The sequence below is a fragment of the Vulpes lagopus genome, chromosome 12, assembly GCF_018345385.1.
Source record: "Vulpes lagopus strain Blue_001 chromosome 12, ASM1834538v1, whole genome shotgun sequence".
In the NCBI taxonomy this organism is placed as follows: domain Eukaryota; kingdom Metazoa; phylum Chordata; class Mammalia; order Carnivora; family Canidae; genus Vulpes; species Vulpes lagopus.
In genome coordinates this window covers 39,260,889-39,280,705 of record NC_054835.1, presented here as the reverse complement: position 1 = coordinate 39,280,705, position 19,817 = coordinate 39,260,889, and the positions used below count along the sequence as shown (strand labels likewise).

The 19,817-nt window shown below is 40.9% G+C and overlaps 1 protein-coding gene across 1 annotated transcript in view; it reads left to right on the top strand.

The window, feature by feature from the left end:
* The first annotated feature begins 11,067 nt into the window (after positions 1 to 11,067).
* Positions 11,068 to 19,817, top strand: part of TOP2A (DNA topoisomerase II alpha) — a 29,757-nt gene continuing 21,007 nt past the window's right edge. The window contains exons 1-11 of the mRNA XM_041723828.1: positions 11,068 to 11,228; positions 12,098 to 12,253; positions 12,470 to 12,560; positions 12,830 to 12,893; positions 14,750 to 14,895; positions 15,048 to 15,145; positions 15,367 to 15,579; positions 15,924 to 16,097; positions 16,270 to 16,371; positions 16,466 to 16,603; positions 18,346 to 18,484. Of these exons, the coding sequence (XP_041579762.1) occupies positions 11,208 to 11,228; positions 12,098 to 12,253; positions 12,470 to 12,560; positions 12,830 to 12,893; positions 14,750 to 14,895; positions 15,048 to 15,145; positions 15,367 to 15,579; positions 15,924 to 16,097; positions 16,270 to 16,371; positions 16,466 to 16,603; positions 18,346 to 18,484 (1,342 nt within the window). The 5' untranslated portion in view covers positions 11,068 to 11,207. The remainder of the gene's footprint in view (positions 11,229 to 12,097; positions 12,254 to 12,469; positions 12,561 to 12,829; positions 12,894 to 14,749; positions 14,896 to 15,047; positions 15,146 to 15,366; positions 15,580 to 15,923; positions 16,098 to 16,269; positions 16,372 to 16,465; positions 16,604 to 18,345; positions 18,485 to 19,817) is intronic.

The following is a 19,817-nucleotide window of genomic DNA, read 5'->3' as shown; positions in this document are numbered from 1 at the left end:
TCATTCCAAGCAGAGGCTACTCCAGACAGGGACTATGTTACATTTTTCTGCTTGGTTATGCTTTCTGAAAAATCACTCTTTGTTAAACTACTAAAATACTAGTGTTAAATAGGACTATATTTGAATATGATAAACAATTTAGAGTACATTTACAGAAACATAAACTCCTAGGTAAAATCTTAAAGTCAGAAGGGATCTTTTTTTTTTTAATTTTTATTTATTTATGATAGTCAAAGAGAGAGAGAGAGGCAGAGACACAGGCAGAGGGAGAAGCAGGCTCCATGCACCGGGAGCCTGATGTGGGATTTGATCCCGGATCTCCAGGATCGCGCCCCGGGCCAAAGGCAGGCGCCAAACCACTGCGCCACCCAGGGATCCCGATCTTTTTTTTTTTTTTTTTTTTAAGATTTTATTTATTTCCTCATAGACAGACAGAGAGAGAGAGAGAAGAGAGAGGCACAGGCAGAAGAAGAAGCAGGCTCCATGCAGGAAGCCCAACGTGGGACTCAATCCCGGGTCTCCAGGATCACAACCCAGGCTGCAGGAGGCGCTAAACCGCTGTGCCACCAGGGCTGCCCCAGAAGGGATCTTATAGCTTATTGAGTCCAACCCTCACTGTGGAGAGATCTCTCTTACAACATACCTAGAAAATGGTCATCTAGACTCTTCAACATTCCAGTGGTAGAAGTCCCTATGTCCTAGGTATGTCCATTCTTGAACAGCTCTACTTGGAAACTCTGTCTTTAACTGGCACTTTCTCACATCAGCACCTGTACTATTAATTGTTCCTTTTTACTTATTAAAGACAAATCTTAACCTAGATGTTTCCCATCCTTGAATAAAATATTTCCTTACTTGCCCTAAATGTTTATCAGATCAAAATTCTTTCTTTTTTAATCTGTTAATTTTTGAATTTCAGATAATTAATGTACAGTGTTATATTAGTTTCAAGTATACAATATAGGGATTCGGGATCCCTGGGTGGCGCAGCGGTTTAGCGCCTGCCTTTGGCCCGGGGCGCGATCCTGGAGATCCAGGATCGAATCCCACGTCAGGCTCCCGGTGCATGGAGCCTGCTTCTCCCTCTGACTATGTCTCTGCCTCTCTCTCTCTCTCACTGTGTGCCTATCATAAATAAAAATAAAAATAAATTAAAAATAAATAAATAAATAAATAAACTAAAAAAAAAAAACAATATAGGGATTCAATAATTCTACACAATACTCAATGCTCATCACAATAAGTGTACTCTTAATCCCCTTCACCTATTTCACACATCCTCTCTCCTTTCCCCTCTGATAACCACCAGTTTGTTCTCTATAGTTAAAAATCTGATTTTTGGGGGACTCCTGGGTGGCTCAGCAGTTGAGCATCTACCTTCAGCTCAGGGTGGGATCCTGGTCCAGGGATCAAGTCCCACATTGGGCTCTCTGCAAGGAGCCTGCTTCTCCCTCTGTCTATGTCTCTGCCTCTCTGTGTGTGTTTCTCATGAATAAATAAATAAAATCTTTTTTTTTAAATCCAATTTTTTTGTTCATCTCTTTTTTCTTTATTGTGTTTCTTAAATTCCACATATGAGTGAAATCATAAGGTATTTCTTTTTCTGACGGACTTACTTCACTTAGCATTATACCCTCTAGATCCATCCATGTTGTTGTAAATGGCAAGATTCCCTTCTTTTTATGCCTGAGTAATATTCCTCTGTGTGTGTGTGTGTGTGTGTGTGTGTGTGTGTGTGTACTACATTTTCTTTATCCATTCATCTATAGATAGGACACTTGAGTTGCTTCCATATTTTGTTTATTGTAAATAATGCTACAAGAGACACAGGGCACATATATCTTTTCAAATTAGTGTTTTTGTATTCTTTGGGTAAATACTCAGTAATGGAATTCCTGAATCATATAGTAATTCCATTTTCAATTTTTTGAGGAACCTCCATACTGTTTTCAACAGTTGCTGCTTCAGTTTGCATTCCCACTAACAGTGCATGAAGGTTCCTTTTCCTTCACATCCTCACCAACACTTGTTGGTTTCTTGTGTTTTCAATTTTAGCCATTCTGACGGTTGTAAGAAGATATCTCATTGTGGTCTTGATTTGCATTTCCTTGATAATTAGTGATGTTGAGCTTCTTTTCATGTGTATGTTGGCCATCTGTATGTCTTTTAGAGAAATGTTTGTTCATGTCTTCTGCCCATTTTAATTAGATTATTCAGGGTTTTTTGGTGTTCGGTTGTGTAAGTTTTTTATATATTTTGGATACTAACCCTATATCAGATATATCATTTGCAAATATCTTCTCCCACTCAGTAGGTTGTCTTTTTGGGTTTTTAGTTGTTGTTGTTGTTGTTGTTGTTGTTGTTGTTGTTGATTCCTTTGCTGTGCTCTTGTAGGATCTTTTTCTTGTATAAGCTTTTTTTTTTTTTTATGTTGTCCTGATAGTTTATTTTTGCTTTTGTTTCCCTTTCCTTAGGAGACATATCTAGAAAAATGTTGCTATGGCCAATGTCAGAGAAAATTACTATCTGTGCTCTCTTATAGGATTTTTATATATAAGGTCTTATATTTAGGTCTTTAATCCATTTTGAGTTTACCATATATGGTGTGGGAAAGTGGTCCAGTTTCATTCTTTTGCATGTTGCTGGTCCAGTTTTCCCAACACCATTTGTTGAAGAAACTCTTTTTCCCATTGCATATTCTTGTCTCCTTTGTCATATATTAATTGAGCATATAGTAATAAGTTTATTTCTGGGCTTTCTATTCTGTTCCATTTATCTACATGTCTATTTTTTTAAGATTTATTTTTGAAAAAAAATAAGATTTATTTTTGAGAGCATGAGCACAAGTGGGGCGAGAGGCAAGAGAGAATCTTCTCACAGACTCCCCACTGAGCATGAAGCCTGATGCAGGGCTTAATGATCAATGAGATCATGACCTAAACCCAAACCAACAGTCAGATGCTTAACCAACCAAGTCCCCAGGAGCCTCATCTATATGTCTATTTTTATGCTATTTTGGTTATTACAGCTTTGTAGTATATCTTGAAACCTGGGATTGTGATACCAAAATTTATTTCTTAAATATTCAAAGGGCTTCAGGACGCCTGGGTGGCTCAGTGGTTGAGAGTCTGACTTTGGCTCAGAGCATGATCCTGGGATCCTGGATGGAGTACCGCATCGGACTCCCTATATGGGGAGCCTGCTTCTCCTCTACCTATGTCTCTGCCCCCCTCTCTCTCTCTGTGTCTCTCATGAATGAATAAATAAAATTTTTTAAAAATATATTCAAAGGGCTTCAAGACAGCTTAATTTCAAAAGCCCTTTGAAATGTAGGCTTTCTCCTATTGCAGCCTCTAGTTCTTCTAGTAAGAAAATGACTACCTCCTCCAACTGACAGTCTTCTCTGTACTCTGTAAAATTCCCATATTTCTGCTTCCGTAGCTTCTTTCTTTTCATTATCAAGAGGGAAGAGAGAGAAATGTGTAATCAGCCTTTAATTGCAGGTCTTTGAGAAATACCATGATTTTATTCAATCCCAAACAGAAGGGTACAGCTTTCTACTTTCTTCAAGTAAGTAATGTTCTACCTCTACTCCACCCCCTTCCAACTCACGTGGTCTCTCAGATCACCTGTGAAGGGAGCTCTGTAGACCCAAACCTGGCCTTGGTGGCTTTGGAGTATCAGTAGAAGGGACAGCTGTCAGATTAGTGTCAGAGAGAAGACATTTCAGAAATGTACTTTTTTTATTCCTCTTCCTAGGTGGAGGAGTCTGACACAGATCTTCAGTGATGACCTTCTGTGCTCTAGAGTGACCAAGTAAACTGTGAAAATTCAGGTTGCCTGACTATCAAGAGATTTGGTCCACCTCTGCCTCCCCTTCTTGGTGTGAGAACCCAAGAGAATAGAGAGGCCCAGTCCTGGCCTCTGTTGTCAGATCAGAGGGCCTCCCTGGCATGTTCCTTTTACCACTACTATTCTGTGGGGTATAGAGGAAGGATGTGGGGAGCTGGAAAGTGGGGATAAGGGAGTAGGGAGGGGTTCATGGCTGTGTTTGCCCAGGTTTTATTGACCAAGCCTCCAGCAGGCATAGACACCAAGTATAAGCTGTAACTCCAGCAGCTGCCGTTAGCAGCCACTGATGCTAGGGAGAAGCTAGAGAGTCTTGCGGCACTGGCAGAGATCTAAAGTCAGATTAGCCATCCTGCTAGGCCAGGAAAGAGGGGTGAAGGATGTCACATAAAGAGCAGAAAGAATCAGAGACCATTCTCCTCCTCCCCAGACACCATGGCCCAGCCCCTAGTGGGCTTAAGCTTCTATATGGCCTTGAGCTGGGTACTGGCGAGGAATGAAGCCAAATGATTCAAACCAACTCAATGCACGAAAGTCATATTTGGAATTACACAGTGTTAGAACTAGAAGTGCCCTTAACAATCATTTGCCCAGGCTTTGTTTGTTTGTTTGTTTGTTTAATGTAAGTAGTCAATGGTGATTTTCAAATGAAATCTTACACAGAACAAAACTCTTACATAGAACATAAAAAGACAAAGGTGGAGCTGCTCTGGATTGGAGAACCCTGGTGTCACCTCCTCAAACTGCCTCCCCCACACCCACGATCACCTCTCTAATACTCTGCGGAAGGCATTTTGCTGGGCTACCTAGACTTCAGTTTACAGGTAGAGAAAGAAACAGGCCTATAGAGAGGAAGGGATTTACTCAAGGCCATGCAACTAGTAACAAAAGGGTTGGGCTACAACTTCCCACCATAACACACTGTCCCTCAATTTGGCCCAAAGACTGTGTTTCTTTATAGAGTCTTGCCACTGGATTCACTTAAACTGCAAGTTCCCTAGTTATTGAAAAATCTATATCTATGAAACTTACATTCTCACACAAATTTGTATAGACAAGTAAGCTTTGCCTTTAGTGCGGTGGGGAAAAGGGACAGGGGTGAGAAGGGCAGAGGGCATGGAAGAAAACAAATACTTAGTCACATAGCAAAAGGTAATGAACACACAGAATTATCAAGATCCACAATTACTGAGGGAAATCTTTTAAATTGTGTTTATTTAAGCTCACTTCTTACACTATAAAAATAAATGTCTATAATTTCTTTTTTTTTTTAATTTTTATTTATTTATGATAGTCACACACAGAGAGAGAGAGAGAGAGAGGCAGAGACACAGGCAGAGGGAGAAGCAGGCTCCATCCACCGGGAGCCCGACGTGGGATTCGATCCCGGGTCCCCAGGATCGGGCCCTGGGCCAAAGGCAGGCGCTAAACCGCTGCGCCACCCAGAGATCCCAAATGTCTATAATTTCTAATTTTCAAATAAGATAGAAGGGAAAATATGAAGTTTTCCTCCCTTTCCACTATTTACAATTTCTTCCAGAGTTGTTCAATGCATACATAAATATTTACCCAGATTGTTCTACACACTATTCTTCACCTCATTTTTTTATTTTTATTTATTTATTTATTTTTCACCTCACTTTTTTAAAGCTAAATATATCTTAGTGATATTTCCCTATCAATACCGCTAGACCAACTTCATTATCTTTAATAGCTGCATATTATTAACCTTAAAAATAAAACTGTCAGTTATTTTACCAGCAAAAAAGTTTATTCAGGAATAGCAGAGAACTGCAATTTAGGACAAGCAAGTCCAAAGAACAAAGTAGAGGATTGCTCCTTTATAGAGGGAGGATCATTAGAAACAAAAAGTCCATTGGAGCAAAATGGGGTTCCTAGCAGCATTTCTTTGACTGAATTCTGAATCTCTCATTGACTAGGCTGTTGTTACTGGAAGGGGAGAAAATCTTTCTTCCTCCAGCTGAGGTAGTAAAGAAGTAGCTAATAGGGATCCCTGGGTGGCGCAGTGGTTTGGCGCTTGCCTTTGGCCCAGGGCGCGATCCTGGAGACCCGGGATCGAATCCCCCATCAGGCTCCCGGTGCATGGAGCCTGCTTCTCCCTCTATGTGTCTGCCTCTCTCTCTCTCTCTGTGACTATCATAAATAAATAAAAAATTAAAAAAAAAAAAAAGAAGTAGCTAATAGTATGGATTTGCAAGGTACCTCTCTTCCTGTTGGGGTCTGCAACTGATGAGGAAAGGTAGGATGTGAGAGCTCCCCCTTCTGGCTTCCTAACTCCATTTTAGTGAGATTTCCCTTTACTAATTTTCACAATATCGTTCCATTCCATGCTACCAGTTCTTTTCTTTATTTTTTTTTTTACCAGTTCTTTTCTAACAAAAACAATATTGCAATAATTTTATATACACACACAATTGCGGGAGTGTATCGGTATTCCTAGATATTGTTACTGAGTCCAAAGGTGTGTGCACGTTTAAAATGTTGATAGATACTGGACTGCCAGACTGCTGAGGGAAACCCCTGAGCGGACTTACTGGGGACTAATCTCTGGTCTTTTTTTTTTTTTTTTTTAGGTATTTTTTATTTATTTATTTATATTTTTTTAAAGATGTATTTATTTATTTATTCAGAGAGAGCGAGAGAGAGGCAGAGACACAGGCAGAGGGAGAAGCAGGCTCCACGCAGGAAGCCCGACGTGGGACTCGATTCCGGGACTCCAGGATCACACCCCCGGCTTCAGGCGGCGCTAAACCGCTGCGCCACCGGGGCTGCCCAAGTATTTTTTATTTAAATTCAACTTGCCAACATATAGTATAATACCCAGTGCTAATCTCTAGTCTTGAGTTCACCCTCACTTGTAGCCTCCTTTGCTTACCTCCCAGCTCTGTTTGGTGACCCTCACTGTCCCTTTGCCTGGGGCCATTAATGATCCAAGAAACACACCTGCAGCGCCACCAAGAGGGAGAAGCTGAGCTCCATGGGACATTTCGGGCTTTCCTGGCCTCCTCCAACCCAAAGCTGGTAAAAAGGACTCATGGGACCATACCCCAGACCCTGGACCAGCCCAGCTCATATAGGAACTCCCAGTGAGCTCCAGCCTAACCAGCTCTATCCCCCAAAATCTAGAGCCACCCTTTCAGCCCAGCTCCCTTCACTCAGTCAGCCAGCTAGAGGGAAGAAATAATCCACTTTCAAAAGGAACTCCTACGTGAAGGATGGAGACACAGCTCCTTTAGGACCTCCTCCCCCTGTTGCCCAGTGGAGAGACAGAAAACACAAATACCCAAAGAAGGGACGCCCGGGTGGCTCAGTGGGTTAGTGCCTGCCCTCAGCCCAGGGCATGATCCTGAAGTTCCAGGATTGAGTCCTCATTGGGCTCCCGGCAAGGAGCCTGCTTCTCCCTCTGACTGTGTCTCTGCCTCTCTTCTCTGTGTGTGTGTGTGTGTCTCTCATGAATAAATAAAATCTTTTAAAAAAATGCCCAAAGAAAACCAAAAAATATTTATCAAAGGAACTCATCTGCATTTGCAAATATACTCCAAACAACTGGAAGAAGCCTTGAAAAAAAGGGTCTAAAAAGACTCCTTAAACAAGGGGAATTTTGAATTGGTTTTGGAGGAGATGACTTGGAGAATCAACAACAGAAGTAGGGGGAAGATCTTGAAAAGGAGTAGAGGTAGTAACTGCTAACATGTTTCGAGTATTTATTATTTGCCAAGCAATCCACTAAGCACTTTACACATGTTATCTCCCCTATGCAGAGGCCCTCTCATTATCCCCATTTTAGGTAAAGAAATGGAGACACCCTGAAACTAAGTGACTTGCCAAGGTCATACACTCAGCCAAGTACTGTGGCCAGGAGTATGAATCTAGTACTTAATGATGCCCCTAGGTAGGGGTAGGGATGAGGACAAGGCACAGAGTAGCTGGTTTGGACCCCCTATAAAGTTGGGGTGGTGGTAATGAGGATGTGGTAGCTTCCCCCTGGCCCACTGAAGCCCCTGGAACTGACTCCAAAACCCCCGTTGCCTCCCAGGAGTAGTAGCTAGCAGGCACCTGGAATTCGCTCTGTGGACAATGCCTCCCAGGCCCACCCGTCTCAGACTTCCCTGTAGGGATCCCTGGGTGGTGCAGCGGTTTAGGGCCTGCCTTTGGCCCAGGGCGTGATCCTGGAGACCCCGGATCGAGTCCCACGTCGGGCTCCCTGCAGGGAGCCTGCTTCTCCCTCTGCCTATGTCTCTGCCTCTCTCTCTCTCTCTCTCTCTCTCTCTCTCTCTCTCTGTGTGTGACTATCATAAATAAATAAATAAATAAATAAATAAATAAATAAATAAATAAATAAGACTTCCCTGTAGAACATCCTGTGATGGGCTCTGAAAAGGAGAGGGGTTGACAAAGAAACAGTTTGTGTCCTAAAGAGAAGCCCCACCCCCCACCGCACTCCCACAAGACCATTCTGCTAGAGGGCAGGATGTCCATCCTGTCCTAAGCGCTTTCATATCTCATTTAACCCTCTGTACTTTTAATAAAGGATGATGACATGGGGAAACTGAGGCTCAGGAAGGTTTGTTTTGTTTTTTACTTTTTTTTGGGGGGGGTTGTTTTGTTTCGCTTTGCTTTTTACTCAAGCATTTGTGACTCCAGAATCTTTTTGACTCCACAGTTCTGCTTCTGGGTTTTTGGAACAGAGCCTTACACAATCAGCGTCAAGCTAAACTGCAGGATCCCAGAAAATAGGACTGGAGCTGCTTATTAAATTCCTGTTGCCTCATCCCCAAGCATGGGGATGTACCCCAGGATGAGCTACAGGGTAGAGCCAAGAAAGGCAGAGGCTAGGCTGCCATCCTACCCCTACCATGTGGGATCTCTGTGTTCCAGGAGGTGGAAGGCAGAATGGCTGGGCTCTGTCAGGATCATCTTTCTGTTCTGAGGAGACTTGAGAATGAGAGCTGCCCTGGAGCCCAGGGCCTGGTCAGCCTTTTGGATGGGCAGAAGCTACTGGATTGGGTAGGCTTCCCTACAGTTACTCTGAGACCCGGAGTGATCCTGTGCATTGGAGGTTGCCTATCCATTTCAACAGATGCGGTGAGGAGAATGGAATGAAACACTTGGAATTACTGAAGGCCAGGTGAAAAAAACCACCCTAGCCCACAGGCTACCTCCATCCTCCACCTCCTGTAACATCACCCCGAACCCCCCACCCCACCTCCACACTACCCTTTCTTGGGGCTTTGCTGGCAGAGTAGGCATTGGATATACTGGGGTGATTTAACAATTGGTTGACGTCTGCTAAGAAATTAAATAGAAGATGTAAGTAAATGTGCATTTACTTATACTATAGGTAATTATTTGCTATTTGTTTATTATTTTTTTTAAGATTTTTTATTTATGTATTCATGAGAGACACAGAGGGAGAAGCAGGCTCCACGAAGGGAGCCCACTGTGGGACTTGATCCTAGGACCCCAGGATCACGCCCTAAACCGAAGGCAGATGCTCAACTGCTGAGCCACCAGTCATCCTGCTGTTTAATGTTTAAATGATAAACTTTCTTAGCTTACATCATGTGGGTAAACGCTTTAATTGTTCCAGAAATTATATAGAATACCCCAAATTTTAATATATCCTAGTATACAACATCATCACTTAAAATTCTATTAAAATGTTGCATGTCACAAAAAAAAAAATTTGTTTTTCAATAGGGCATCTGAGTGGCTCAGTGGTTGAGCGTCTGCCTTTGGCTCAAGTTGTGATTCCAGGGCCTGCTTCTCCCTCTGCCTCTCTGTGTGAGTCTCTCATGAATAAATTAAAATAAGGTCTTTTAAAAATAAACAATTTGTTAACCTCTTTTAGATTTCTTTTAGAAGGGGGGAAAAAAGATAGTCACCAATTGTCACACCAGGCTACAGGAGATTCCTGCTTCCTGATTCTGATGCTATTAGCCCACTATTTTAAACGCCTTACATTTATCCCAGGTAATCCTCACACAACTCTAAGGTACTTAGTGTCATTTTTATCCTCTTTTTTCAGCAGAAAAAACAAGCGCCAAGCGCCTGCCTCCATCAAGACCACATGACTGGCAAATTGTCCAGCAGGGATAGAAACTCAGGTTATAACGATTGGAAGGAGGTGGCTCAGAGGACCAAAACAGCAGTCATTCAAATTGTGCAGTCATTTTTTCAAGCAGTTTGGGGCGGGTGGGGAGGAACACATTCTTTTGTCATTTTAACATTGTGGATTAACAAGGACAGAATAAACCCGCTTAAATATTTACGGGGCAGAATTAAAAAAAAAAGAAAAGAAAAGAAAAGAAAAGAAAAGAAAAGAAAAGAAAAGAAAAGAAAAGAAAAGAAAAGAAAAGAAAAGAAAAGAAAAGAAACCACCACCCAACTTCTGTCTTTGGAATGTTCTCGTCAAATGTGAACACCTTTTCCTGGATAGCAGAATTCAGGGAATTTAACAGACGGAAGCAAAAGTAACAAGCAGCAGGACATCCCACCGGCTTTCGGAAGGAAAAATTTCCTAGACTAATGGCCCCTAAAAACCCCATTCTCCGCTCCTGAGGTGATAACTACAAACTACTCTTCTTGATTGACCGGCTTGCAGCCCAACGCCGCTCCACTGGGGCATTTGAATGCTGCTCTCTATTTTGTGCGGCCTCTCTTCTATTATACCCCAAAACCACAGAGGTAGCGCTCTAGTTTCTTCGAAAACAAATTCTTGGGAGGGGAGGTTGAGGCAGGCGCCAGCATCTGCCTGTCCAGAAAGCCGGCGCTCAGTTTCCTCAGGAAAAAGAAGCTCGGATTCCCCTTCCTCTCGCTAAAAACCCTCAGGACGGAAGACGCTTTATAGAGTTCAGGAATCTGAAAGAAGTTAGCAGGGCCTGAGGAAAGCTTCCCCTTCTTCCTTCTCCCCGAGCCCGCACCTCAGAAACCCCTCCCCGCTTGCACCCGGAGTCTCTTCAAAGTCGCCGGCACTGAGGGAACAAGTAAGCCCCCCGCCATTGGCCAGTGTCCCTGTCAATCTCTACGCTAGGCCTCCGAGCGGTACCCGCCCCCCTGCCTAATTGGTTTGTTCAAACAGGCCCCCGCCCAACTCAAGCGCTCATTGGTGAAAATAAAAAGTCAGCTGCGATTGGTTCCTCGGGACGGAGTCGGTGAGAGCGAGTCAGTGATTGGCTTATCTGGTTTGGGCGGGCTACAAGGAGGTTCAAACGCGACTGGAGGAGCTCTTCTAACCGACGGGAGTCTGTGGAGAAGAGGGTCGCTCCGTGGTGGTCTCGAGGGTCCTGCCGGTTTAGTCGCTTGCAGGGTTCTCGAGCTCCTTCACGACCGTCACCATGGAGGTGTCACCACTGCAGGTACAGCTCGCGGAAGGGGCAGGTCGTGGATCCTCAGCGCGGGCTGCCCGCGAAGGCTTAGGCTCCCGGGCTGTGTGTGGTCCGGGTGCCGCCCGCTCGGAGCCGGCCTTGCGCGTCGTCCGCGGTCTGCTGGGCCCGGCGTGATCGTGAAGAGGGTAGCTTTCCTTTATGGTGCTAGTAGTGAAATATTACCGGCTACACTGGCTTCTCTGGAGTGTAGGGTTCTGTTTTACCTTTTCTGGGGCGGGTGTTCAACTCTCCTGTATTATAATAATAGTCCGCGTGTGGCCCTAAGCTGCACAGGTGCTTTGCTCTCCTACCCTCGAGTGGAAAAGGAGATTGAATGCCCCTGACCTTGGGAAGGTGCAGGGCCTGGCACGATGTTCCCCAGTGAGGAGCCGGCTCAAAATATGTCCTTCCTGTGTTCAAAACGTTAAGGTAGCCAAACGATTGAATCGATGGGCTCCCAAACTGCGGCTGACCAGAATCTGTTGTGTGCCTGGGACGTAGCAGGCACTCGCTAAATATTTGCGGAAGGTCTGAAAGAAGCGGGTGTGTTTTATTGGTGACCTCTAAAACCTTCAAGGGGAAAAAAATTAAAAATAAATGAATAAAACCTTCAAGGGAAATATTTCCATGTCACAACGCACTTGATGAGATAGGTTTATTCAAACTGAACCCTGGGGACTTGGCTGCAGTTAACTCAAACTGCTGTGTGGGTACAAAACGATAGAAACTCCACCAGTACCTAGTAAAATGATGGTGGTTTGTCATCGTGGGTAAATCATTACGGTGGGTGTTTTGTTTGCGGTTCTTAATAAACCTCTCATTGAAAAATTCCCCCTTCTACAATTTTCTGAAATTGCTAGCCGGTAAATGAAAACATGCAAATCAGCAAAACAAAGAAAAATGAAGATGCTAAGAAAAGACTGTCTATTGAAAGGATCTATCAAAAGAAAACCCAACTGGAACATATTTTGCTCCGCCCGGACACCTACATTGGCTCTGTGGAATTAGTGACCCAGGTAAAACCAAGTAACTTAATGTGGTTATGAAGCAGTTAAAATGTGTACTTTTCCAGGTTAATTTTCTATGTATTCCACGTACTTTGTGTGTCACTAGACCTGGCCTAAGCTATCATATATATGTTGTAGTATTTAATCCAGATATAGTAATGATGATAAAACAATAAATATAGGGTAAAAAAGAAAAGTAACTATATTTCTTTGCCTTATTTCTAGCAAATATGGGTTTACGATGAAGATATTGGCATGAACTATAGAGAAGTTACCTTTGTCCCTGGGTTGTACAAAATCTTTGATGAGATTCTGGGTGAGTAAATTCTTTCATATAAATATCTACTGGTCAAATCCTTCCTAAGTATCCTTCTTAGCAAACCCTCTATAACCAGAGCTCCTGTCATTTCAAACAATAGCTGGCAAGGTGAAGAAGATTACTGGAGTCTGGCAAGTTTAATTCTTTCCTAGAAACAGTGCTGTGAATAAATGTTAAATTAACACCTAGTTAATACTGCTTTTTTCTTTCTATATCTTAATTTTTTTAAATACTTCAGTTTCTTACGAATGTGTATTTTCTTTCAGTCAATGCTGCAGACAACAAACAAAGGGACCCAAAAATGTCTTGTATTAGAGTCACAATTGACCCGTAAGTCTCTTGCATGATCTTTTGGTTTGTTATAGCTTGTGGTTACTGTTAGTTGCATTTACTTTGATTTATACTAACACTGACCTTTTTATTAAATGAAATACTGCAAAAGCACAAAAAAGCAGAATGCTACAATGAACAATCTTTGATACCTACACCTAGATCCAACAGTTATCAGCGCTTTGCCATTTTTGCTCCATCTATACTTTTTCAGTTATTTCAAAATAAATTACAGACATTATGACACTTCATCCCTAAATTTTTCAGTAAGCATCTCCAATCATTGCTCTAAGCATTCTGGAGTCCAGAGCTTTCACTTTTTCTCATGATGCTATTCAAATAGGAAACCAGCAGGTGGTGATAGAGAATAATTGGATCTAATATTTCTGGTTATAAATGCTGGGTATCCCTTTGTGGGTACTCAAGGTGCTTGTTTCACCTTTTTATTAGCCTGATCTGTTACGGCATAAACTGCTTTAGGTTCTCTGGGGGAAGTGTGTTAATGAGGTTCTTGAATGCTCCTTAAGGGCTTGATATCCTAGTCTTTAAAAAAATGTTGAGCTAGTTTTAGTCTTTTTTGTAGAAAATACTAAGCATAACTTGGAATAAGATCTGTAGTGTTAATCTGGTTATAACTGAGCTACTGTCCCACGTCGGGCTCCTGGCATGGAGCCTGTTCCTCCTTCTGCCTGTGTCTCTGCCTCTCTCTCTCTCTCTCTCTCTTTCTCTCACAAATAAATAAATAAATAAAATCTTAAAAAAAAATAAGAGAGAAATAACTCCAAATACATTTTTAGCTTTCTTTTTTTTTGGCCAGCAGAGCAATTTACAATTGGTAATGTTTTTCCCTTTCATATTTGTTTTGCATTGTGCTTTGTTGGATGGGAAAGCTAAGGTTGCTAGGCAGTACAGATAGATGATCCTCTTAAAAGCAACATAATAGGGGCACCTGGGTGGCTCAGTCAGTTAAGTGTCAGACTCTTGATTTCAGGTCAGGTCATGATTTCAGGATCCTGGGATCCAGCCCCAAGTAGGGCTCTGCCCACCAAGGAGTCTGCTTTAGGATTTTTCTCTCCCTTTCTCTCTCCACCTCAAACACACACACTCTCTCTCTCTCTCTCTCAAATAAATAAATCTTTTAAAAAACAAAAAAGAAAACAGTTTAATGATATTGTTTCCAAATTTTGTCCTTTCCATTGAGCATAAATCATTTCCCTTTGTTTATCCTAACTTTTTAAAACTTCACATTTTTTTCAGCATTATCAGTATCTGCCCAGGTGTTGGAAGGGATTAATTTTTTTTCCTCTTGGCTCCTATTTCAGGAGTGTCAGGAACTAAACATGGTGGGAAAAGTACTTCATGCTGAATTTCAGAATATATGTATGAAAAAGAGTCATAGAGGGGGCAGCCCAGGTGGCTCAGCGGTTTAGCGCTGCCTTCGGCCCAGGGCGTGATCCTAGAGATGCAGGATCAAGTCCCACGTCAGGCTCCGTGCATGGAGCCTGCTTCTCCCTCTGCCTGTGTCTCTGTCTCTCTCTCTCTCTCTCTCTCTTTCTCTCTCTGTGTCTCTCATGAATAAATAAAGTCTTAAAAAAAGTCAGAGAAATTGAGATTTGAGAATTTCTATATTTTAAGAATAACATTTAAGTATAAAAAATATTAAGCACTAGTTTACCATGTATTTTATTTATTTATTTATTTATTTATTTATTTATTCATTCATTCATTCATGAGAGACAGAGACGCAGGCAGAGGGGGATCCTGCCCCGGGCTGAAGGTGGCAATAAACCACTGAGCTACCGGGGCTGCCCTTAACCATGTATTTTACAATAAAAGTTTCATTCTTCCTTTCTTAGGGAAAACAATTTAATTAGTATATGGAATAATGGGAAAGGTATTCCTGTTGTTGAACACAAAGTTGAGAAGATGTATGTCCCAGCACTCATCTTTGGACAGCTCCTAACTTCTAGTAACTATGATGATGATGAAAAGAAAGTAACAGGTAGAGTATGGAGGAAAATAACATACTTGTTGCTGAAAAAGCACACTTTTAAGTGACTGTGGCATAAATTCCAATATTTTAATAATAATAATAAATATCTATAATTGATTTGCATTGCCAGTGATAACAGTCTTTTACATTTATTTGCTCAGGTGGTCGAAATGGCTATGGGGCCAAATTGTGTAACATATTCAGTACAAAGTTTACTGTGGAAACAGCCAGTAGAGAATACAAGAAAATGTTCAAACAGGCAAGTAAATAAGTATCCTGTGTCTCAATTATAAATTGTACTTTAGCAATTTATAACAGCATTAATGGCTGGTTTAATTTAATGTAATTTATAAGCTATTAAATCATGGAAAATTATTCATAAGCATATATTAAGTTATTTTTTAGGATTTCTAAATTTGTTTTTCTAGTTTGTTGTGAAAAGACTTGAATTTTTTATCTTCCTATTTTTTACTTTCACAGACATGGATGGATAACATGGGAAGGGCTGGTGAGATGGAACTCAGGCCATTTAATGGGGAAGATTACACATGTATTACCTTCCAGCCTGACTTGTCCAAGTTTAAAATGCAAAGCCTAGATAAAGACATTGTTGCACTGATGGTTAGAAGAGCATACGATATTGCTGGATCCACTAAAGATGTCAAAGTCTTTCTCAATGGAAATAAACTACCGGTAAGCATTTTCTGGGGTGTTGTTAAGAGCAGTGAGGGACTTTATATAAAGATCATCGTTAGAGGCAAAATTGATTTTTTTTTTCCTCCCATATTTCTTTTTTACCACTTCTAAGATACGTTCCTGAAAAGATAACAGTATGCTACATTTTTTTACTTAGCTCTTTCAAACTCACTAAAAGAACTGTTTTTCTCAGTCTCCTAAACAAATCCTATTATACCCCTTAATGACAATTCTCTTATGCCCATCATTGAACATCATTAGTTTTGAAAAATCCTCATGGTCTATCATTGGATACTGTTTATAACTTTTTTCTAATACCATAACTTTCAATTCCTATACAGGTAAAAGGATTCCGTAGCTACGTAGATATGTATCTGAAGGATAAGGTAGATGAAACTGGCAATCCATTGAAAATTATCCATGAACAAGTAAACCCCAGGTGGGAAGTATGTTTAACAATGAGTGAAAAAGGCTTTCAGCAAATTAGCTTCGTCAACAGCATTGCTACCTCCAAGGTAATTTTATTTTTTTATTAATCATGATTTATCTTTACATTTTTAATGAATAAAATGAACTCGGATATTTGGCTGCCTTGGCATAAAGCTAAGTTAGATTTTTAAAAATAATTGGTCATTATCATAATTTTGAGGATGGTGAGCTTTACAGTTTGGTTTATTTCCCCATTAGGGTGGCAGACATGTTGATTATATAGCTGATCAGATTGTGACTAAACTTGTTGATGTTGTGAAGAAGAAGAACAAGGGTGGTGTTGCAGTAAAAGCACATCAGGTAAGATATTTTAGCAGTTTTTCTAAAGTCAAGTAAGAAGAGAAAGGCTATAAATCATAAGTTTATAGCAATGTAATATCAACTTTTCCTGCAGGTGAAAAGTCACATGTGGATTTTTGTGAATGCCTTGATTGAAAACCCAACCTTTGACTCTCAGACAAAAGAAAACATGACTTTACAAGTCAAGAGCTTTGGATCGACATGCCAATTAAGTGAAAAATTCATCAAAGCTGTGAGTATCTACAGGGAAATAAGAAATAGAAGCCCCTTGCTTTATTTCCATTGCCCTTCTTTGCTCTGCAAAAACCAAGATTCCTCCCATATGTCTTCTGCCTCTGAAAAAAGGTAAAAAATTGCTTTCACCTCACTGGTCTTATTACAGCCTTAATTATCATCTATATGCCTATATATTTCCCATTACATTATCACTGTTCAATTTATTCTTTAGATTTTTATTTATTCATTCATTCATGAGAGAGAGAGAGGTAGAGACACAGGCAGAGGGAGAAGCAAGCCCCATGCAGAGCCTAATGTGGGATTCGATCCCGGGTCTCCAGGATCAGGCCCTGGCTGAAGGCAGCGCTAAACCGCTGAGCCACCGGGGCTGCCCCACTGTTCAATTTAGATTACTTTTGAACTCAGCCCATTTAACTTCTTACCAAACATTGAATGCCTAAAGTTGACTCTCAGTCAACACATCCAAAACTGTGTTTTGGTTCTTTCCGTACTCACTGGATCTCTATACAAGGAACTTCCCCACCCCCAAAAAAACGAAACTATTTCCTATCTTAATAAAAGTCCCTAACCAACCACTAGGTTGCATAAACAAAGCTGAGAGCCTTCTCTTTACCCCCCTGCCTCCTCTGTAATCCAATCAGTAAGACTCATCTTTTGGATATTTCAGTAGCCTCTCACTTATCATCTCTTTTCTGTGTTACTGTAATGATTCTTAATGTTCGTAACAGTTCAGCCCTTCTTTTTCAATGCCCTTGAGTAATCTTTTTGTCTTAAAGGACACGTTTTTGTCTTCATTCTCTTGAAGTCTTTTGGTAACTTTCACCCTTAGAAAAAATCTAGGAATGCCTTCCTGACTTAGTGGAGTATGTGACTCTTGATCTCGGGTTAGAAGTTTGAGCCCCACATTGGGTATAGAGATTACTTAAAATGTTTAAAAAAAGAAATGGGTGGATCAGTAGATTAAGTGTCTGACTCGTGATTTTGGCTCAGGTCCTAATCTCATGAGTTGTGAGATGGAGCTGCACATTGAACTCCGTGCTCAGGTGGGGAGTCTGCTTAGGATACTCTTATCACTCTGCTACTCCTCCCACTTGCATGTACTCATTCTCTCTATCTTTCTCAAATAAATAAATCTTTAAAAATTAAAAAAAAAAATCTTTTTAAGACCAAATTCTTTAATGTGGCCTATAAGACTGCCATCTCCAACCTCATCTCAGTATCACTTTTTCCTGTATTATCTAAGTTTCAGTCATACTGTCTTCAAATTACTCAGTAGCATTAGTACTCTTGCCCCCCTCCTCAGAGCTTTTCCACATGGTAATCCTTCTGCCTAAAATGCTTCCTGGATGTAGCACACTTTTATCCATAACGCTCATCCACTTGTAATTTCTCATTTTATTTCCATTTTACTGTTGTATCTTAAAGTCCATGAAGACAAGGACCTGACCAATTTGTTTTAACCACTAAATCTCCAACATGGACTCAGTGCTTAGCACAACATAAATATGTAGTCAGTAAGTATTTATTGAACGAATGAACCAAAAGAACCAGTTCCCTCAGTTATGATAACCTAAGACAGGAAGACATAGCCTCTGTCTGAATTTTTTTTTTTTTTTTTTTTTTTTTTTTTTTGCCTCTTTGCAAACTTTGGATTCTTTTTATTTTCATAGGAACTCATTTGTATTCTAGATTTCTAACCAAACTCTTCTTCCCAAATGTGAATCTTCTCATTTTCAGGCAACTGGCTGTGGTATTGTGGAAAGCATTCTAAACTGGGTAAAGTTTAAGGCCCAAATCCAATTAAACAAGAAGTGTTCAGCTGTAAAACATAACAGAATCAAGGGAATTCCCAAACTTGATGATGCCAATGATGCAGGTACACATTTAATAATGCTTCCAAACATTAAATCATGTGGTTTGATTATTTGTTTTATTCATTAAGAGCATACCATCAGTACTTTCCCCTCAACATGTAATATTCAACAGAGTATTTTTCCATGGGTAAAAATCAGCCAATTCCATGTTATTGAATGGTGAGATCATTTCTAATTTTTGACTGTTACATTAATGTTGAGATGACTATTAAGAGTATAAAATAAGAATTTGTAGGGATCCCTGGGTGGCGCAGCGGTTTGGCGCCTGCCTTTGGCCCAGGGCGCGATCCTGGAGACCCGGGATCGAATCCCACATCAGGCTCCCGGTGCATGGAGCCTGCTTCTCCCTCCGCCTGTGTCTCTGCCTCTCTCTCTCTCTCTGTGACTATCATAAATAAATAAATTAAAAAAAAAAAAAAAAAAGTATTTGTAGTGATCTGGGGTGCCTGGATAGCTTAGTCAGGCATCTAACTCACAATCTTGGCTTAGGTCTTGATCTTGAGTCATGAGTTTAGGCCCTGTGTTGGACTCTGCACTGAATGTGGAGCCTGCTTAAAAAAATATATATAGTGATCTATTATCTAATGTAGGGTAGGTAAAAGTTTTCCTGAAACCTCTTAGGTCCTGTCCGGATCTGGAAAAAAAAATTTTTTTTTAAGATTTTATTTATTTATTTATTTGTTCGTTTGTTTGTTATTTATTTATTTATTTATTTATTTATTTATTTATTTATTTACTAGAGGCCCAGACAGAGAGGCAGAGAAATAGGCAGAGGGAGAAGCAGGCTCCCCGCAGGGAGCCTGATGTGGGATTTGATCCCAGGAGCCACCACTGAGCCACCAAGGAGTCCCACTGGATCTAAAAATTAAACTGACAAAGACAGGTTAACAGATGAAAAACATACAAATTTATTTAAATAAATTTTACTTGACACACAAGCTTTCATAGGGAAATGCCGCCCCAAAGAGAGGGTTAAACCTGAGTGTTTTTGTTAGATTTGAGGAAAAGTAGAAAGATATGATAAGAGCAGAGTATGAACTAAGTATAGTAAATGGGGGGAAGCTCTACTCATTCAGATTCTTTTCAGTGTCTCTCTGGGAAATAAGAACATTCCCTTCCTCTGTGGTATATGGAGGGCACCTCTTACATTAGGGTCTCGTGATCTGCTTCAGGGTAGAAGGCTGGGGGATGAGATCAGACTGAACTTGATTTTAGCATTTTCTCAAGCTCTTTCAGCTTAAAATATTTAGTATGCCAAGTGCCCTATTTTGGGGGGTTCTAAACCCCATCACTAACATATTTTTAACATAACATGATCAAATGAATGTCCAGCAA